Genomic DNA, 20,049 nt, shown 5'->3' with positions numbered 1-20,049 from the left:
CTGCAGTTTTGGTTACTGAAGCCCCCCGATTCACTCGTGAAGACTGAGGAGAAGAATAAATTCAATACCTTTGCCATCTCCCCATCCTTTGTAACCAGATGTCCTTCATCATTCTTTATAGGGCCAATATGGTCTGTCCTCCCTTTTTTACTGTTTACATACTTAAATAATTTCTTGGGATTTTTTTTGCTCTCCTCCGCTATGTGTCTTTCATGTTCTATCTTAGCCGTCCTAATTGCACCATTTCTTATTGCATTCTTTATAAATTCTGAATGCTGAGGATGATCCCTCAACCTTTTTTTTTTGAAGGCCTTCTCCTTTGCTTTTATATGCATTTTTACATTGGAGTTAAGCCATCCAGGATGTTTGTTCGCTCTTTTAAATTTATTACCCAATGGGATACATTGGCTAATGCCCTTATTTAATATGCTCTTAAAGCAAACCCATCTCTCCTCCGTAGTCTTTGTTCCTAATATTTTATCCCAATTTATGCCTTTTAGTAAGGTTTGTAGTTTAGGGAAGTTGGCTCTTTTGAAATTCAGCGTCTTTGTGTTCCCTTCATGTTTCCTATTTGTGTGATTTATACTGAAACTAATTGACCTGTGATCGCTGTTACCTAAATTGCCCCGTATTTCCACATCTGTGATCAGGTCTGTATTGTTGGTAATCAGTAGATCCAGTAATGTTTTATTTCTAGTTGGTGTGTCTACCATCTGACCCATAAAATTGTCCTGCAAGACATTAAGGAACTGGCGAGCCTTAAATGAATGCGCGGTTCCCTCCGCCCAGTCTATGTCTGGATAATTAAAATCCCCCATTATGATAACACTTCCCATCCTTGCTGCTAATCCAATTTGTGATAGGAGATCCGTCTCCACTTCCTCCTTCAGGTTAGGGGGCCTATAGCATACTCCCAGTATTATTTTCCCCTTAGCTTCATCCCTTTGGAGCTCTACCCATAAGGATTCCACCTCCTCCCTAGCTCCCTCCTCCCTAGCTCCCTCAGTGATGTCATCTCTCACATTCACTTGTACATTATTCTTGATATATAGGCATACCCCTCCCCCTTTTTTACCCTCTCTATCCTTGCGGTATAGGGTATACCCTTGAATGTTTGCCAGCCAATCATGAGAGCTGTTGAACCAGGTCTCTGAAATTCCCACAAAATCCAAATCCTCCTTGTACAACAGTATCACTAGTTCACCCATCTTGTCCGCCATGCTCCTGGCATTAGTGAACATGCCACATAGTTTAGACCGGTCGCATATTGTCCTCGTATTGGGTGATTCAAGATTGCAACTAGGATTTGCTACCACACTCACCTTGTGTTTTTGTGCTTTGGTTAACCTACCACTAATGCCCCCAATACTACCCTCTGGAATATCTTCCGCGCTGGCTATCACTGTCTCTGGACCCTCCCCCCCATCGCCTATTTTAAAAACCCCTCTAACTTTTTGACCATCTTCATTCCCAGCAGATCTGCACCCTCCTCATTTAGGTGCAGTCCGTCCTTTCTATAGTACCGGTTACCGACTGAGAAGTCGGCCCAGTCCTCCAGGAACCCAAACCCCTCCTTACTACACCAGCTCTTCAGCCACTTGTTTACTTCCCTAATCTCCCCCTGCCTTTCTGGTGTGACTCGATGTACCGGTAGTATTCCTGAGAATACTACCTTGGAGGTCCTTTTCCTCAATTTAGCTCCTACGTCCCTAATTCATTCTCATTGTCACAGGACTCTTCTCTCTTTTATGGTCATGTAACTGTTCTGTTTTCAGTTTCTTCAGTTTTTTAACATTTTTATGACTAGATGTGTAATACTATGTGTACATAGTACTTATCATATAAAATGTGTTGCACTGATATTATCTCTTCATGTGTAAAGCTAGGTTTGCAACAATTTCTTCTCCTAATTTCGTCTGTAAGGAGTGTGGGAGAAAAAAGAGGAAGTCTAGATGCACAAATGTCTTCTCATATCTACAGGAGATATTGTACCAATAGAAGTTCCTCTTTGAATGTCTTATAATCAGCAAACCTTGTCAATATCAGTCAGCAACCATGATGTCCTGTGTGCTGGTCCTGATCATGCTGTGTCTATGGGGTATGTAGTATATATACAGTCTGTAGTATTATTATATACAGTGTACTGGTCCTCATCATGCTGTGTCTATGGGGTATGTAGTATATATACAGTCTGTAGAAACTATTATGTTATGTTTTGGGGTATATGGTATATATACTCACTGGCCACTTTATTGGGTACACCTTGCTAGTACCGGGTTGGACCCCCTTTTGCCTTCAGAACGGCCTTCATTCTTCGTGGCATAGATTCAACAAGGTGTTGGAAAGATTCCTCAGAGATCTTTGCCCATAGTGACATGATAGCATCACACAGTTGCTGCAGATTTGTTGGCTGCATATCTTTGATGCAAATCTCCCGTTCCACCACATCCCAAAGGTACTCTATTGGATGGAGATCTGGTGACTGTGGAGGCCATTGGAGTACAGTGACCTTATTGTCCAGTGGTGAGATGATTGGAGCTTTGTGACATGGTACATTATCCTGCTGGAAGTAGCCATCAGAAGTTGGGTACATTGTAGTCATAAAGGGATGGACATGGTCAGCAACAATACTCAGGTAGGCTGTGCAGGGCAGTCTTTAACCACTTAAGCCCCAGAAGAATTTACCCACTTCTTGACCAGAGCACTTTTTGCGATTCGGCACTGCCTCATTTTAACTGACAATTGCGCTGTCGTGCGACGTTGTACCCAAACAAAATTGACGTCCTTTTTTCCCCACAAATAGAGCTTTCTTTTGGTGGTATTTGATCACCTCTGCGTTTTTTATTGTTTGCGCTATAAACAAAAAAAGAGTGACAATTTTGAAAAAAGGCATTATTTTTTACTTTTTGCTATAATAAATATCCCCCAAAAGTATATAAAAAAACAATTTTTTTCCTCAGTTTAGAGCGATACGTATTCTTCTACATATTTTTGTTAAAAAAATCGCAATAAGCGTATATTGATTGGTTTGCTCAAAAGTTATAGCGTCTAGGGGATAGGTTTATTGCATTTTGATTTATTTATTTATTTATTTTTTACTAGTAATGACGGCGATCTGCAATTTTTATCTTGACTGGCAGACACATCGGACAATTTTGACACATTTTAGGGACCATTGGCATTAATACAGCGATCAATGCTATCAGGAATGGACTGGCCAACGGGACTACCGGGAGATTCCCAGTGGACCAATGGCTCAGAGTAGGCCAGTTTCAGCCGCATCTGCGGTGCTCGGTGATCTACCCTTCAATCGTCGACAGCTGGCGCCTGATGGGTAAATCGAGATTTAGCCAGTATGCAGAGTATGCGCACTAGCACAGGAAGCATCTGTAGTAAGTTCTCTCTCATGTCACACAGCGCTGCTCGCTGCCCGGCGGCCCCTCCTCTCTTCTCGCCTATCCCCATTGGCTTGTGACATCATCTGGGATAAACGAGAAGACAGGAGGGGCCGCTGGGGAACAAGCAGCGCTGTGTGACATGAGAGAGAACTTACTACAGACAGATGCTTCCTGCGCTACTATGCATACTGGCTAGTAAGATCCCATGATGTGCCCCCTGATGTGCCCTATAATGTGCCCTATAATGTGCCCCATCATGTGTCCTGATGTGCTATGTGCCCCAAAATGTGCCCTGATGTACTATGTGCCCCAATGTGCCCCATAATGTGTCCTGATGTGCCCCATAATGTGCCATAATGTGCCCTGATGTGCCATGTGCCATAATGTGCCCTGATGTGCCATGTGCCATAATGTGCCCCGATGTGCCATGTGCCCCGTGCCCTGATGTGCTATGTGCCATGTGCCCCATGCCCTGATGTGCCATGTACCCTGATGTGCCAGGTGGCCTGATGTGCCCCATGCCCTGATGTGCCCCATGCCCTGATGTGCCCCATGCCCCAATGTGCCCCATAAAGTGCCATGTGCCCTGGTGTGCCATAATGTGCCCTGATGTGCCCCGATTTGCCATGTGCCCCATGCTCTGATGTGCCCCGTGCCCTGATGTGCCATGTGCCAGGTGGCCTGATGTACCCCATGCCCTGATGTGCCCCGTGCCCTGATGTGCCCCATGCCCCAATGTACCCCATAAAGTGCCATGTGCCCTGGTGTGCCATAATGTGCCCAGATGTGCCCCGATTTGCCCCATGCTCTGATGTGCCCCATGCCCTGATGTGCTATGTGCCATGTGCCCCATGCCCTGATGTGCTATGTGCCCTGTGCCCTGATATGCCCCAATGTCCTATGCCCTGATGTGCCCCGTGACCTGCTGTGCCCCATGCCCTGATGTGCTGTGCCCTGATGTGCTGTGCCCTGATTTCCTATGCCCTGATGTTCCCTATGATCTGATGTGCCTTGTGCCCCGTGCCCTGATGTGCCCCAATGTCCTGTACCCTGATGTGCCCCGTGACCTGCTGTGCCCCATGCCCTGATGTGCTGTGCCCTGATTTCCTATGCCCTGATGTTCCCTATGATCTGATGTGCCTTGTGCCCCGTGCCCTGATGTGCCCCAATGTCCTGTACCCTGATGTACTGTGCCCTGATGTGCCCTGATGTGCCCTGACGTGCCCTGACGTGCCCTGACGTGCCCTGATGTGTTGTGCCCTGTACCCTGATGTGTTGTGTCCTGATGTACTGTGACCTGTACCCTGATGTCCTGTACCCTAATGTGCTGTACCCTGATGTGCTGGGCTCTGTACCCTGATGTCCTGTACCCTGATGTGTTGTGCCCTGATGTGCCCTGTACGCTGATGTGCTGGGCTCAGTACCCTGATGTGCTGTGCCCTGTACCCTGATGTGGCCTGGTGTGTTGTACCCTGATGTATTGTACCCTGATGTGCCTTGTGCCCTGATGTGCTGGGATCTGTACCCTGACGTGCCTTGTGCCCTGATGTGCTGGGCTCTGTACCCTGATGTACCGTACCCTGATGTGTTGTGCCCTGGGCTGGTCTGGATGAAGTCCAGGGCCACATTTTTGTCCCAGTCCAGCCCTGAATGCTATAAAAGTGCATTGATTACTGTAAAAATGTCACTGGCAGTGAAGGGGTTAACACTAGGGGGTAATCGAGGGATTAACTGTGTTCCCTGGGAGGTGATTCTAACTGAAGGGGAAGGGGACTGACTGGAGGAAGTGACAGATCGTGGTTCCTAGCTAATAGGAACACACGATCTGTCACTCCTGTCAGAACAGGGAAATGTGTGTTTACACACACTTGTCCCTGTTCTGTCTCTCCTGCTCACGATCGCTCGTGGCCAGCGGTCATCGCGACCGTCAGGCACGAGCACCGGCAACCCCGACCCCGCGAGCTGACGTATAGCTACCGCGGCTCGCGCAGGGAAGCCAACCTGCCACAGTATAACTGCGGAGGTTGGACGGGAAGCAGTTAATATTGACTGGACCCTGGGCAAACATTTTCTTGGGCTCCCTCTTCCATGCAATTTCACTCTCCACATGCTTTGAGACATACAATAAATAGCAGCTAGACTCAAAATCAGTTTACTGAATCAGATCAGATCAGGCAGCGATTGTGATTGGTTGCCAGAGATTACAGTGTATTATTACCACTCACTGACTGGCTGCTAGAGTTTACAGCACACATTATGGCTCACTGTTTATTTTCTAGAGGTTACAGCACATGACTTCTGCTTGCTGATTGGTTGCTAGAGATTACTGTACATCTATACTGCTCACCCACTAATTGGTTGCTAGAGGTTACTGCACATTATTACTGCTCACTGATTGGTTCCTAGAGGCTACTGCATATCCTTACCACTCAATGATTGGTTGCAAGAGGTTAGTGCACATTATTACTGCTTACTGATTGGTTGCTAAAGGTTACAGCACATCATTTCCTCACTGCCTGCACACCATGGACTGGGGAGGTGAGGGGACCCATCAATAGACAGAAAACTTCTAGGAATCCTAGGACTCCTGTGATCAGTGGCAATGCTGGGGGGTTGATGGGGTCAGTGGCAGTGGTGGGGGGATGGGATAAGTTAGGAGGCAGTACACTGTGGCAAATTCTAAATCATGTAGAGCAAAGCTGGAAATATTTGGCAGGTATATAGTGGGGGATTCTACCAATGTAATGGGGAATTTACAATGACCACCAATGTGAGGGGGGATTTACACTGACCATCAATGTGAGGGGGAATTTGCACTGACCACTATGTAACAGGGGATTTTATGTCACCCACCAATAGAAAAGAGGGATTTCTGCACTGACACCAATGTAATTAGAGTATTTACCCCAACCACCAGTGTAAGGGGGAATATACAATATATAAATAAATAAAAAAGTGTGCTAAATACTCTGCTTCAATTGTGCTAAAATAATGCTAAAAAATATATATATATTATTAGTGATGTGCTCTAAAAACTTATCATAAATAAATTGTAACAGATAGCTTGCAGCAATCTACTGGAAATCACAAGTCCACCTACTGCATTATAAGTATTAAGACAAATGTGGAGTAGGACACAGATAAATGAGAGGACGTTCAGGTTGAATAAATGTCTCCTTCAAGGCATATGTTAAAATTGCAATCTCTGTCAGCTCACTGTTTAGGCTGGTGATCCGTTGTTAATCATCTGTTTATACCGGTAATCTGCTGTTACTCATCTCCAGTAATGTATTCCAATCATGCAATTAGAAATAGAAAGACATTCATTGCGCAATATGCTGTTAACTATTCTCTTGGAAATAAAGCAGATGCACTCACTTGTAACAATCTATTGTGAAAGCGCATAGAGCAGTCAGCCGTCCACCAATATCCTCCTCGCGCTGAGCCGCGAGTAACACTACAGCACTATGGATGACGCCACAAGGCTGACGCGTTGTGTCACATGTCACGTGACTTTATCAAGGATAGCCATGTGACGGTCGGGATCTAACTTATAGCGTGCCGGTTGCCATAGTAACTATGGTGGTTTAAGAGAAACATCATACTGGATCTGTGCTTTATCTTTATTATATTAAAACAACTTTGAATCACAAAATACTGATCCATAATAACAAACCAATCTTACTATTTCTAATTAACTATAAATATACTATTGTTTCGTTCTGCATATTATTTTAATATCACATTACTCCCTCTAGTGGCAAGATATATGGTTACAATTTTCTCCATAGCTATACATAGATAATGCTTGTATGGTACTTCTTATACATTATCCTCGCTTACAAATACACGCTACACCTGCTAGATGTGTCGCTCAAAATTAACCCCTTATATCTAAATATACAAACGATTCCATTTATACTTAACTGTTAAATTTTAAATAAATAAAAATATTCATTAAAATACATAATTAGAGTATATATTGCATTGAACCCCACTTCTTCATTAATATCATATATTCATTCACTGTGAATTATGGTGATATATAAAATTCATATGGTTTATTTAGATATTATAAACTACTGTATTAAAACTGTAAAAATTATTTTTTGATATTAAAAAAGATATTAAAAAGGATATTAAAAATTAGAGTTTAACCAGAGAATAATTATTAAAAATCAGAAATAAAACAATTGAGATCAAACTCAATATTTAAGCCTTTAGGGGTAAAAGTGTCTGCCTTAAATATCCATCTGGACTCACTCTTACTAAGTTCTTTTATTTTGTTGCTTCCTCTCCAGTGGGGCTTATATCTTTCTATGGCCCAGAATTTGAGTGACTTGGGATCCATATTGTGATGGGAGGCAAAATGACGTGACACCAGGGGCGGGCTGGGCCGGGGGGGCAGAGATGCAATTGCCCCCTGGGCCTCTCTTATATGCTGTGCAAAGGCTGCTGTGTCGTCAGCTCAAAACCGCACATGCGCAGTTCTTGAGCTGGCCGAGTCTAGTACTGCGAGCCAGCGAGGTCTCAGGGCTGACAGTCTGTTTTCCTCCACACGAATGGCTGGCAGAGGCTGTACCTGCTTTCTTTTTCCCCCCCGACCACACTCCCAGCAGCCCCGCCCACACTCCGGGCAGCCCGTGTGCTGTCTGTGAAGAGGATGTGTGGGCGGGAAAGTTACATCTGAGCAGTCGGCTCCAATTCAGTGAGTCTACTCAGGCTGGGACCGTCCAAGTAAGTGAGCTCCTCCCTCCCTCTCTCTGCAGCCAAAAAGTTTTTTCTCTAGCAGCCTGTGAAGTACCTTGCTCTCCTAGGTGTTATGATGTGGCCTCACACTGGCATGCTGCAGTTTGGCTGCAGTGCTGGCAGTCTTCCTGCATGTTGCCCCTGGTCCCATACAGGTTGCACATTTACTGCATGTTCTGAAAGTGCACAAAATGTCCTGTATGCTGCATATTTGGTGCACTTTCAGAAAATGCAGCAAAATGCAAAGTGCAACCTAAAAGAAGTCTGAGGGGCTGCGGCTAAGGAAACCCACCAGTACACCCGCACTGCAGCCAAACACAGTACACCAGTGTGAGCCCAAATCCTTGTATTCACTTGCAGCAGGCACTGCCACTCCTCTGAAAAGTGATCCATGCTCAGGTCACTTTTCAGAGGCATTTGACAGACAGTGATGAGTTGATATTACATTTCATCACTGCCTGTTTTAACCCCCGAAATGCCAATCCCTGCAGGTAATTGCACAGTTCACTTTGAACTCCATCTTATTTGCATTACTCTCTGTAGGTATTAGATGGGCTCTCGCCTTATTGTTTGTAAATCTAACACCTAAGGGTACTTTCACACTGGGGTGGTGTGGGCGGTAGTGGTAAAGCGCTGCTCGTTTTAGTGGCACTTTTACCATTGTGTTAGTTTTAACCCCCGCTAGCGGCCGAAGAAAGGGTTAAAACCGCCCGTGTTGCATTCATTTCAATGGGCAGGGCACCTCTCCCAAACCGCCCCAATAATGCCGCTTGCAGGACTTTTCAGAATGTCACAAGCACACTGCCCCAGTGTGTGAGCACTCGGGGCTTTCACACTGGGGTGGCATGAGAGGCAGTTTACAGGCGCTATTTTTAGCACTAAAACGCCTGTAAAGCGCCTTCAGTGTGAAAGTACCCTAAAGAGAGTTCTGGAAATAAGGTGGAGTTCAAAGTGAATTTCTACACCTAAGTGGAGCACCCCTTTTAGAAGATTTGAAGATATTATTAAACCCAGAGACTGGTGGACTTAGGCCACCATAGACAGACTGAAATTCTGCCGGTTCAGCAGAAATTTCAATCTATTTATGTGCAGACTGCATAGGCGTGCGCACAGGGTGTGCCAGGTGTGCCTGGGCACACCCTAATCGCCTTGTGTGGTGCATATTCCCCCCTGTTTAGACCACTGATATTTCATCCCCAAATAAAATGTTACAAAATACAATAATTTATGTAAAAATAAAATAAAAATAATGACACAGTCCACTGCCCTACTGACACCATCAGTACATATATACATGCATATGTATTTGAGCTTAGGGGTGCACACCCTAATGCAAGAGGCTGCGCACACCTATGGCAGACTGGTTGTACAGAATTCGATCAACTGACTTCAGTACAACCGGCATGTCTTTATTTATTTTTTTGGCGATCACTGCTGGCTGCTCTAGAACACACACCGACACATGGCTCTTACGGAAGCTTGGTAAATCAAGTGCCAGGCTTCCCTAGCATTACACATGTGGGGTTGTGACCACGTCTGGGCACAGGCTCCTGGAAATACAAGAGGGTGGCCAGTAAGAGGAGAGCTGGGATATGACATTACTTCATATCCCTGCCACTCCTAAACCTGCTCCGCTGCAGCACCAGGCCCATCATGCCCTTGATCTGGCTGGTGCTCCGGCGTGCGCCTGCATGTGCTTCTCTCACTGCACGGTCTCTCTCTCTCTGTGCAGGCAGTGTGAAGCGGTCTCTCTCTCTCTATCTGCGCAGGCAGTGTGAAGCGGTCTCTCTCTCTCTGTGCAGGCAGTGTGAAGCGGTCTCTCTCTCTCTCTGTGCAGGCAGTGTGAAGCGGTCTCTCTCTCTGTGCAGGCAGTGTGAAGCGGTCTCTCTCTCTCTCTCTCTGTGCGGGCAGTGTGAAGCGGTCTCTCTCTCTCTCTCTCTGTGCAGGCAGTGTGAAGCGGTCTCTCTCTCTCTCTCTCTGTGCAGGCAGTGTGAAGCGGTCTCTCTCTCTCTCTCTGTGCAGGCAGTGTGAAGCGGTCTCTCTCTCTGTGCAGGCAGTGTGAAGCGGTCTCTCTCTCTCTCTGTGCAGGCAGTGTGAAGCGGTCTCTCTCTCTCTGTGCAGGCAGTGTGAAGCGGTCTCTCTCTCTCTCTCTGTGCAGGCAGTGTGAAGCGGTCTCTCTCTCTCTGTGCAGGCAGTGTGAAGCGGTCTCTCTCTCTCTCTCTGTGCAGGCAGTGTGAAGCGGTCTCTCTCTCTGTGCAGGCAGTGTGAAGCGGTCTCTCTCTCTCTCTGCGCAGGCAGTGTGAAGCGGTCTCTCTCTCTCTCTGCGCAGGCAGTGTGAAGCGGTCTCTCTCTCTCTCTGTGCAGGCAGTGTGAAGCGGTCTCTCTCTCTGTGCAGGCAGTGTGAAGCGGTCTCTCTCTGTGCAGGCAGTGTGAAGCGGTCTCTCTCTCTCTCTGTACAAGCAGTGTGAAGCGGTCTCTCTCTCTCTCTGTGCAGGCAGTGTGAAGCGGTCTCTCTCTCTGTGCAGGCAGTGTGAAGCGGTCTCTCTCTCTGTGCAGGCAGTGTGAAGCGGTCTCTCTCTCTCTCTCTGTGCAGGCAGTGTGAAGCGGTCTCTCTCTCTGTGCAGGCAGTGTGAAGCGGTCTCTCTCTCTCTCTCTCTCTCTCTGTGCAGGCAGTGTGAAGCGGTCTCTCTCTGTGCAGGCAGTGTGAAGCGGTCTCTCTCTGTGCAGGCAGTGTGAAGCGGTCTCTCTCTCTCTCTGTACAAGCAGTGTGAAGCGGTCTCTCTCTCTGTGCAGGCAGTGTGAAGCGGTCTCTCTCTCTCTCTCTCTGTGCAGGCAGTGTGAAGCGGTCTCTCTCTCTGTGCAGGCAGTGTGAAGCGGTCTCTCTCTCTGTGCAGGCAGTGTGAAGCGGTCTCTCTCTCTGTGCAGGCAGTGTGAAGCGGTCTCTCTCTCTCTCTGCGCAGGCAGTGTGAAGCGGTCTCTCTCTCTCTCTGCGCAGGCAGTGTGAAGCGGTCTCTCTCTCTCTGTGCAGGCAGTGTGAAGCGGTCTCTCTCTCTCTCTCTATCTGTGCAGGCAGTGTGAAGCGGTCTCTCTCTCTCTCTCTCTCTCTGTGCAGGCAGTGTGAAGCGGTCTCTCTCTCTCTCTCTGTGCAGGCAGTGTGAAGCGGTCTCTCTCTCTCTCTCTCTATGCAGGCAGTGTGAAGCGGTCTCTCTCTCTGTGCAGGCAGTGTGAAGCGGTCTCTCTCTCTCTCTCTGTGCAGGCAGTGTGAAGCGGTCTCTCTCTCTCTCTGTGCAGGCAGTGTGAAGCGGTCTCTCTCTCTCTCTGTGCAGGCAGTGTGAAGCGGTCTCTCTCTCTCTCTGTGCAGGCAGTGTGAAGCGGTCTCTCTCTCTCTCTCTGTGCAGGCAGTGTGAAGCGGTCTCTCTCTCTCTCTGTGCAGGCAGTGTGAAGCGGTCTCTCTCTCTCTCTGCGCAGGCAGTGTGAAGCGGTCTCTCTCTCTCTCTGCGCAGGCAGTGTGAAGCGGTCTCTCTCTCTCTCTCTGCGCAGGCAGTGTGAAGCGGTCTCTCTCTCTGTGCAGGCAGTGTGAAGCGGTCTCTCTCTCTCTCTGTGCAGGCAGTGTGAAGCAGTCTCTCTCTCTCTCTGCGCAGGCAGTGTGAAGCGGTCTCTTTCTCTCTCTGTGCAGGCAGTGTGAAGCGGTCTCTCTCTCTGTGCAGGCAGTGTGAAGCGGTCTCTCTCTCTGTGCAGGCAGTGTGAAGCGGTCTCTCTCTCTGTGCAGGCAGTGTGAAGCGGTCTCTCTCTCTCTCTGTGCAGGCAGTGTGAAGCGGTCTCTCTCTCTGTGCAGGCAGTGTGAAGCGGTCTCTCTCTCTCTCTGTGCAGGCAGTGTGAAGCGGTCTCTCTCTCTGTGCAGGCAGTGTGAAGCGGTCTCTCTCTCTGTGCAGGCAGTGTGAAAAGGTCTCTCTCTCTCTCTCTCTCTGTGCAGGCAGTGTGAAGCGGTCTCTCTCTCTCTCTCTGTGCAGGCAGTGTGAAGCAGTCTCTCTCTCTCTCTCTGTGCAGGCAGTGTGAAGCGGTCTCTCTCTCTCTCTCTCTGTGCAGGCAGTGTGAAGCGATCTCTCTCTCTCTCTGTGCAGGCAGTGTGAAGCGGTCTCTCTCTCTCTCTGTGCAGGCAGTGTGAAGCGGTCTCTCTCTCTCTCTGTGCAGGCAGTGTGAAGCGGTCTCTCTCTCTGTGCAGGCAGTGTGAAGCGGTCTCTCTCTCTGTGCAGGCAGTGTGAAGCGGTCTCTCTCTCTCTCTGTGCAGGCAGTGTGAAGCGGTCTCTCTCTCTCTCTGTGCAGGCAGTGTGAAGCGGTCTCTCTCTCTGTGCAGGCAGTGTGAAAAGGTCTCTCTCTCTCTCTGGGACAATGTTGAGCAGTCTCCCGCCCTCTCACTGTACAGGGAATGTGGTGTAGATGGATGGTGAGCTGATTCGGTGGTTCAATGGGCCACTTGACTGGACTTGCCCCCCAGGCCTAAGGCTGCCAGCCCTCTCCTGCGTGACACGCTGTGTTTTGGGAACCCGCTTTTAATGTTCTGTATATCTTCCCTTAGCCTCTTCCACATGGTTCATTTAGTTCTCCCTATGTATTGAAGGGGACATTAACATTGAATCATATAAACTACCCCCTCTGTTCTGCAAGAGATAAAATCATGGATTTGTACTCCTTTTTCATGCTGGTTGACACAAAACTTGTGCATTTTTGCCCTCCCAAATTAGTATTATGACACGGGAAGCATCTTTTACAGGGATAGAACCCATTCCCCTGGAAGAAGAATAGTTCTGCGGTTCTCTTTGGGGGGTCCACGATATTTTTCGCTATCTTGTCCCTTAGCGTGGGTGCCTTTCTCTTGTGTTTATAGATTGTATCCCATTTATAATGGGTCTTCCTGGGGGTTGTGTTTGGTTTTTATGGATCTTTGGAATAGTGTAAATTATTGGGATCCTGCATGTCTCCGGTACCAGATACTTTGCTTCTTTTTTAGTTAAAAAATATTTTTCATACATCCTTTCGTTATAAGATCCAACAGTTCCTTCTTATATTCTCTGGTGGGGTTCCTATTTAAATTTGATATACGTATTATTGTCATTCAATTGATCTTGCAATTCTTTATAGTAAAATTCTTTAGACATTACCACTATTGCACCCCCTTTATCCCCAGGTCTTATTATAATTTGTTTGTTCTCTTCTAATTCCTTGATTCCTCTTTTAATATAGCTGGGATTCCTTGTTTTTTCTAATCTTCAAATTTTCCAAGTCTCCTGTCACCATCCGATTAAAATGTTCATTGTTTGCAACTGGCGGATTAAACAAAGATTTGTTTCTAATGCAGCGTACACACGGTCGGACTTTTCGTCTACAAAAGTCTCTCTCTCTCTCTGTGCAGGCAGTGTGAAGCGGTCTCTCTCTCTCTCTGCGCAGGCAGTGTGAAGCGGTCTCTCTCTCTCTCTGCGCAGGCAGTGTGAAGCGGTCTCTCTCTCTCTCTCTGCGCAGGCAGTGTGAAGCGGTCTCTCTCTCTGTGCAGGCAGTGTGAAGCGGTCTCTCTCTCTCTCTGTGCAGGCAGTGTGAAGCAGTCTCTCTCTCTCTCTGCGCAGGCAGTGTGAAGCGGTCTCTTTCTCTCTCTGTGCAGGCAGTGTGAAGCGGTCTCTCTCTCTGTGCAGGCAGTGTGAAGCGGTCTCTCTCTCTGTGCAGGCAGTGTGAAGCGGTCTCTCTCTCTGTGCAGGCAGTGTGAAGCGGTCTCTCTCTCTGTGCAGGCAGTGTGAAGCGGTCTCTCTCTCTCTCTGTGCAGGCAGTGTGAAGCGGTCTCTCTCTCTGTGCAGGCAGTGTGAAGCGGTCTCTCTCTCTCTCTGTGCAGGCAGTGTGAAGCGGTCTCTCTCTCTGTGCAGGCAGTGTGAAGCGGTCTCTCTCTCTGTGCAGGCAGTGTGAAAAGGTCTCTCTCTCTCTCTCTCTCTCTGTGCAGGCAGTGTGAAGCGGTCTCTCTCTCTCTCTCTGTGCAGGCAGTGTGAAGCAGTCTCTCTCTCTCTCTCTGTGCAGGCAGTGTGAAGCGGTCTCTCTCTCTCTCTCTCTGTGCAGGCAGTGTGAAGCGGTCTCTCTCTCTCTCTGTGCAGGCAGTGTGAAGCGGTCTCTCTCTCTCTCTCTGTGCAGGCAGTGTGAAGCGGTCTCTCTCTCTCTCTGTGCAGGCAGTGTGAAGCGGTCTCTCTCTCTGTGCAGGCAGTGTGAAGCGGTCTCTCTCTCTGTGCAGGCAGTGTGAAGCGGTCTCTCTCTCTGTGCAGGCAGTGTGAAGCGGTCTCTCTCTCTGTGCAGGCAGTGTGAAGCGGTCTCTCTCTCTCTCTGTGCAGGCAGTGTGAAGCGATCTCTCTCTCTCTCTGTGCAGGCAGTGTGAAGCGGTCTCTCTCTCTCTCTGTGCAGGCAGTGTGAAGCGGTCTCTCTCTCTCTCTGTGCAGGCAGTGTGAAGCGGTCTCTCTCTCTGTGCAGGCAGTGTGAAGCGGTCTCTCTCTCTGTGCAGGCAGTGTGAAGCGGTCTCTCTCTCTCTCTGTGCAGGCAGTGTGAAGCGGTCTCTCTCTCTCTCTGTGCAGGCAGTGTGAAGCGGTCTCTCTCTCTGTGCAGGCAGTGTGAAAAGGTCTCTCTCTCTCTCTGGGACAATGTTGAGCAGTCTCCCGCCCTCTCACTGTACAGGGAATGTGGTGTAGATGGATGGTGAGCTGATTCGGTGGTTCAATGGGCCACTTGACTGGACTTGCCCCCAGGCCTAAGGCTGCCAGCCCTCTCCTGCGTGACACGCTGTGTTTTGGGAACCCGCTTTTAATGTTCTGTATATCTTCCCTTAGCCTCTTCCACATGGTTCATTTAGTTCTCCCTATGTATTGAAGGGGACATTAACATTGAATCATATAAACTACCCCCTCTGTTCTGCAAGAGATAAAATCATGGATTTGTACTCCTTTTTCATGCTGGTTGACACAAAACTTGTGCATTTTTGCCCTCCCAAATTAGTATTATGACACGGGAAGCATCTTTTACAGGGATAGAACCCATTCCCCTGGAAGAAGAATAGTTCTGCGGTTCTCTTTGGGGGGTCCACGATATTTTTCGCTATCTTGTCCCTTAGCGTGGGTGCCTTTCTATAAACTATAAAGGGCCTTTCAGGTAGTATACTGTTCAACTGTTTATCTGCCTTAAGAAGTGGCCAGTGTCTTACGATAATCCTTTCCACATCTTTATGCTGAGTATTATAATTAAATATAAGAGGAACTGTACTGGATTTGGAGGTTATTTTATCCTGCAACAATGTATTCCTTGAGATTTGGGATACTTCCTTAATTTTCTCTTCTATAAATTCTTCATTGTAACCTTTCTTCACAAATCTGTCTCCCAAGATCCAAATAAGTGCTGTCTTCTGAGCAGTTTCTCCTCAGGCGTACCATTTGGCCTTTTGGTATATTTATTAACCATGGGTCATGGTGACAACTATCTACTGGAATATAGCTGTTTCTTTCCACTGTTTTGAAAAAGGTTTTTGTGTTGATAGAATTCCCCTCTATTTGTATTGTTATAACTAGTCTCATAGGTTAATTTGATATTTTTCTGGTTATTATTTAACCTCTCAAAAAATCTGAACAGACTATTTATATCCCCCTTCCATATTACTACACAGTCATCTATAAATCTTCGATATAGGACTAGATCTTCTGGTATCTCTGAATATATGGCTTCATCCTCCCATTTTGTCATAAATATATTGGCAATGCTTGGTGCATATTTAGCACCCATTCCGACTCCATTCAATTGCCTGTAGTACTGAACATTATGCCAGAAGTAGTTGTGCTGTAATCCGTACGTCAGACACCTCAATATAAACCTTTTTTGTTTGGAAATAAGGCTACTATATTTGTCCATAGCCCATTTTGCGGCTGCAATAGCGTCCTCATGGTTTATTATGGTGTACAATGATGATACGTCAGCTGTGGCAATAATATATTTACATTCTGGATTTAATTCCACATTATTCAGTAATTGTTTTAAACATTTTCCTTCAAATACGATAATGAATGAGGTACTAGGGGTTGTAGGAATTTATCTACATACTGTCCTATTCTTGTGTTTATAGATTGTATCCCATTTATAATGGGTCTTCCTGGGGGTTGTGTTTGGTTTTTATGGATCTTTGGAATAGTGTAAATTATTGGGATCCTGCATGTCTCCGGTACCAGATACTTTGCTTCTTTTTTAGTTAAAAAATATTTTTCATACATCCTTTCGTTATAAGATCCAACAGTTCCTTCTTATATTCTCTGGTGGGGTTCCTATTTAAATTTGATATACGTATTATTGTCATTCAATTGATCTTGCAATTCTTTATAGTAAAATTCTTTAGACATTACCACTATTGCACCCCCTTTATCCCCAGGTCTTATTATAATTTGTTTGTTCTCTTCTAATTCCTTGATTCCTCTTTTAATATAGCTGGGATTCCTTGTTTTTTCTAATCTTCAAATTTTCCAAGTCTCCTGTCACCATCCGATTAAAATGTTCATTGTTTGCAACTGGCGGATTAAACAAAGATTTGTTTCTAATGCAGCGTACACACGGTCGGACTTTTCGTCTACAAAAGTCCGACGGACGCCGACGGACCAAGTCCGGCGGACAATCCGATCGTGTGTGGGCTTCCCCGGACTTTCAGCGTACTTTTCCAGCCGCAAATCTGACGGACTTTAGATTTGGAACATGCTTCAAATCTTTACGTCGTAACTACGCTGGACCCAGAAATCCGCTCATCTGTATGCTAGTCCGACGGACAAAAAAACGACGCATGCTCAGAAGCAAAAAATAAACGGAAGCACTCGGTCTAGTAAAACTAGTGTTCATATTGTAGGTAGCACATTCCTCACGCTGCAAATTCTGTGATCGTTGAATGCAGCGCATTAATGTCTTCTTTAATAATGCTATAAGAACCAAGATGTTTTGCTGTTCCTATTCACATAGAGTTCTCCCAAACTGATTTCTGGATTCTTTTTCTCTTTGATCTCATGAATGATATAGTATTATTTTTAAAAGCCATGTCTCCATACTAATATTAATTTTTACACTTGTTTTTTTGGGAGAGTCATCTTTTATTTTAGATTTTATCCAGATTTTTATTTTATGATTCTTAAATTAGTTCTTAAATTGAACACAAATACATTTTTATTTCATTTTGGTTTGTTTTTAATTTTGTTTGTTTTAAGTTACCACAAAGAACCATTTTTTTGTTTATTGTGATTTTTTCTTTTGTATATAACGTTAACACAAAGAACCTTTTTGGCTATGTATAGTTTTTTTTTTTTTTTTTAAGTTACCAGTAGAACATTATTTTTTTTTTTTTTTTGGTGTGTTTTTGCAACCTCAAGGAGATTGTTGTCCCTTGTTAATTTGACATTGTGTCTAAATCAATGATGTTAATTAAAACATTTATTTATGGTCAAAAGAAAATAAAGAGGAAGTCAACGCTGGCAAAAGTCTGTGGACTAGAAAATTGGGAACTTGAGGAGTCCATATAAGAGGGAGCACAATCTGGTCCAGGAATCCCAAAGATCAACAGATGATATAGATACTGGTACTACAACAGCCTGCGTCTTCTGTCAGACCAGACTGAACCCAGGTCATCACTTTCTTCTCTTCCCTGAAGCCTTCCTTCCACGCTGCCCTGCACCCTTCCCTGCAGCCTTCTTTGGAGGCTGTGGCTCTGGTGTTTGAGTTGTGGCAGGAGGAGAAGGAGGAGGAGGAGGAGGGGGGCTGCCTCATGTATTTGTATCATGTATTGGCAGTTAACTCGCCGTTCAGCCCCTTGTGTATCAGTTCTGCAAAAAGTTTTTTGCAAATGAGGCATTGGCCCCGCTGCATTTGAAGCATCCTGCTGGCTAAGTAGCACCCATAGGCCTCTTCAGCTTCGGGGGGCTCTTCAAAATATTGGTGGCCTCTCTAATGAGGTGCAGGGATGCCTCCTGTGTCACCGCCCCCCTTCCTGGCCCTTTTTGTATGAAGGCGGAGGGGAGGCACTTGAGATTGTGTCAGGCTCCTACTGGGCCCAGGCACCTCCTGCCTGACACTGGGTCCGGCCTCCTCCAGGATGACACTGGGTCCGGCCTCCTCCAGGATGACACTGGGTCCGGCCTCCTCTAGGCTGTCCCTGGGCCCGGCCTCCTCCAGGATGACACTGGGTCCGGCCTCCTCCAGGATGACACTGGGTCCGGCCTCCTCTAGGCTGTCCCTGGGTCCGGCCTCCTCTAGGCTGTCCCTGGGCCCGGCCTCCTCCAGGCTGTCCCTGGGCCCGGCCTCCTCCTGCCTGCCACTTTCCCCATGTTCCTCCTGGCTGCCCTCATCCTGTGTATAAAAAAGGGACATAGTTTTATTTTTTATTTTTTTGGGGTTTATCAATGACACACAATTTGCTTCTCATGACTTGCAAATTCAATGTGAATACATCTCTTAATAAAAGAGTCTAGAAATCAGACACCATAATTTATTAAAGCAGGTGACAAACATATTTGGCCACTACTGTCAATTGATATGTATACATCATTTTTAGGATCAAATTATTCAATCAATTATTACATCTAGTTAACATCATTAATATTAGGACAGTAAATATTTTTGATGGTGGAAATGGTGGCAATTCTGAGAAAAAATGACTATGATGGGAAGTATGGACCGTACTCCCGGCCTAATTTTCGAAAAGCCAAAATAGGTGGTGAAGACATTACATCTTTCTTTTGGGGTACGACGCTCGAAAGATCAGATTCGGAAAAGATGGTCCGACCTCAAACTCCAGGAGCCGAATCAGTACAGACGGATTCGTAAAGTGCTTAAAAAAAGTAAAGTATTTGTCATGTGTTCATATTCTGTTTATTACCTTGTATACTGCTCCATGTGCTTTTCTTTACTGTACGAGTTTATATCGTTTGAAACAATCTTTTTAAGAAACCTCTTAACATATATACAGACCTATAGCTTTTATTAATGTATCTATCTATATTTTATATATCTCTATCTCTATCTCTATCTCTATCTCTATCATCTCTATCTCTATCATCTTTATCTCTATCATCTCTATCTCTATCTCCTGGAACTTAACCACGGCCCCACAAAACCCATCCCTCTACACACACCCTCCAAATCACATCAAATAGTGAGTTTGTTCAGTCAAATTTCACGAAAACAGTAGGAGGGTCTTAAAGGGGCATTAAATACCAGGATTGCATTACATAGAGAGCGCAGAGCTGTCACTTGTAAACACAGAAACCAGACTTCTGTGTTTACAAGTGATTGTGGTGAGCAGACACCAAAGGGTCTGAGCCAGAGAGTTCCCCCTGAAAAAAAGCCCTATATATAGATATATATGTATATATACATATATATCTATATATAGATATATATACCGTATTTATCGGCGTATAACACGCGCCGGCGTATAACACGCACCCCAAGTTTAGGAGCGAATTTTAAGGAAAAAAATGTTTTAAGGAAAAAAACTTACATTTAAATGCCCATCAATGCAGCCTTGCACAGCGTCCATCTGCATGCTTGTCCAGTGTCATTTGCAGCCTTGCAGTCATTTGCAGCCTTGCAGTCAGCAGCCTTGGTGTCATTTGAAGCCTTATCAGTGTCCATTTGCAGCCTTGCAGCTTTGCCAGTGCCGGTTTGCAGCTTTGTCTGTGTCCTTTTGCAGCCTTGCCAGTGTCACTGCAGTTTGAAAATGGCGCCGAAATACACAGAGCCGGTCCTCTGCTCTTCTCGGCGGCTCTCGTTCACTTTTGGCCACTTTCAGCTCCACTCGTAGTCCCGCCCGGGATGGGCGTGACTGTGAGCGGAGCTAGCCGAACCTAGCCGAGTACACTCGGCT

General features: G+C 46.2%; 1 protein-coding gene across 2 annotated transcripts in view; it reads left to right on the top strand.

The window, feature by feature from the left end:
- Positions 1-2,025: 2,025 nt before the first annotated feature.
- Positions 2,026-20,049, top strand: part of LOC141134747 (uncharacterized) — a 99,381-nt gene continuing 81,357 nt past the window's right edge. Inside the window, exon 1 of one of the 2 annotated variants that reach the window (XM_073624186.1) lies at positions 2,026-2,098. In XM_073624186.1, coding sequence (XP_073480287.1) covers positions 2,056-2,098 — 43 coding nt within the window. In that variant the 5' untranslated portion in view covers positions 2,026-2,055. Of the gene's footprint in view, positions 2,099-7,892; positions 8,136-20,049 lie in introns of those variants that run through there. The other variant, XM_073624187.1, reaches the window with a different exon arrangement.

Source organism: Aquarana catesbeiana, linkage group LG03 (assembly GCF_042186555.1).
Source record: "Aquarana catesbeiana isolate 2022-GZ linkage group LG03, ASM4218655v1, whole genome shotgun sequence".
Lineage (NCBI taxonomy): Eukaryota > Metazoa > Chordata > Amphibia > Anura > Ranidae > Aquarana > Aquarana catesbeiana.
The sequence above is the reverse complement of the archived record's forward strand: the minus strand, read 5'-3'. Positions and strand labels throughout refer to the sequence as shown.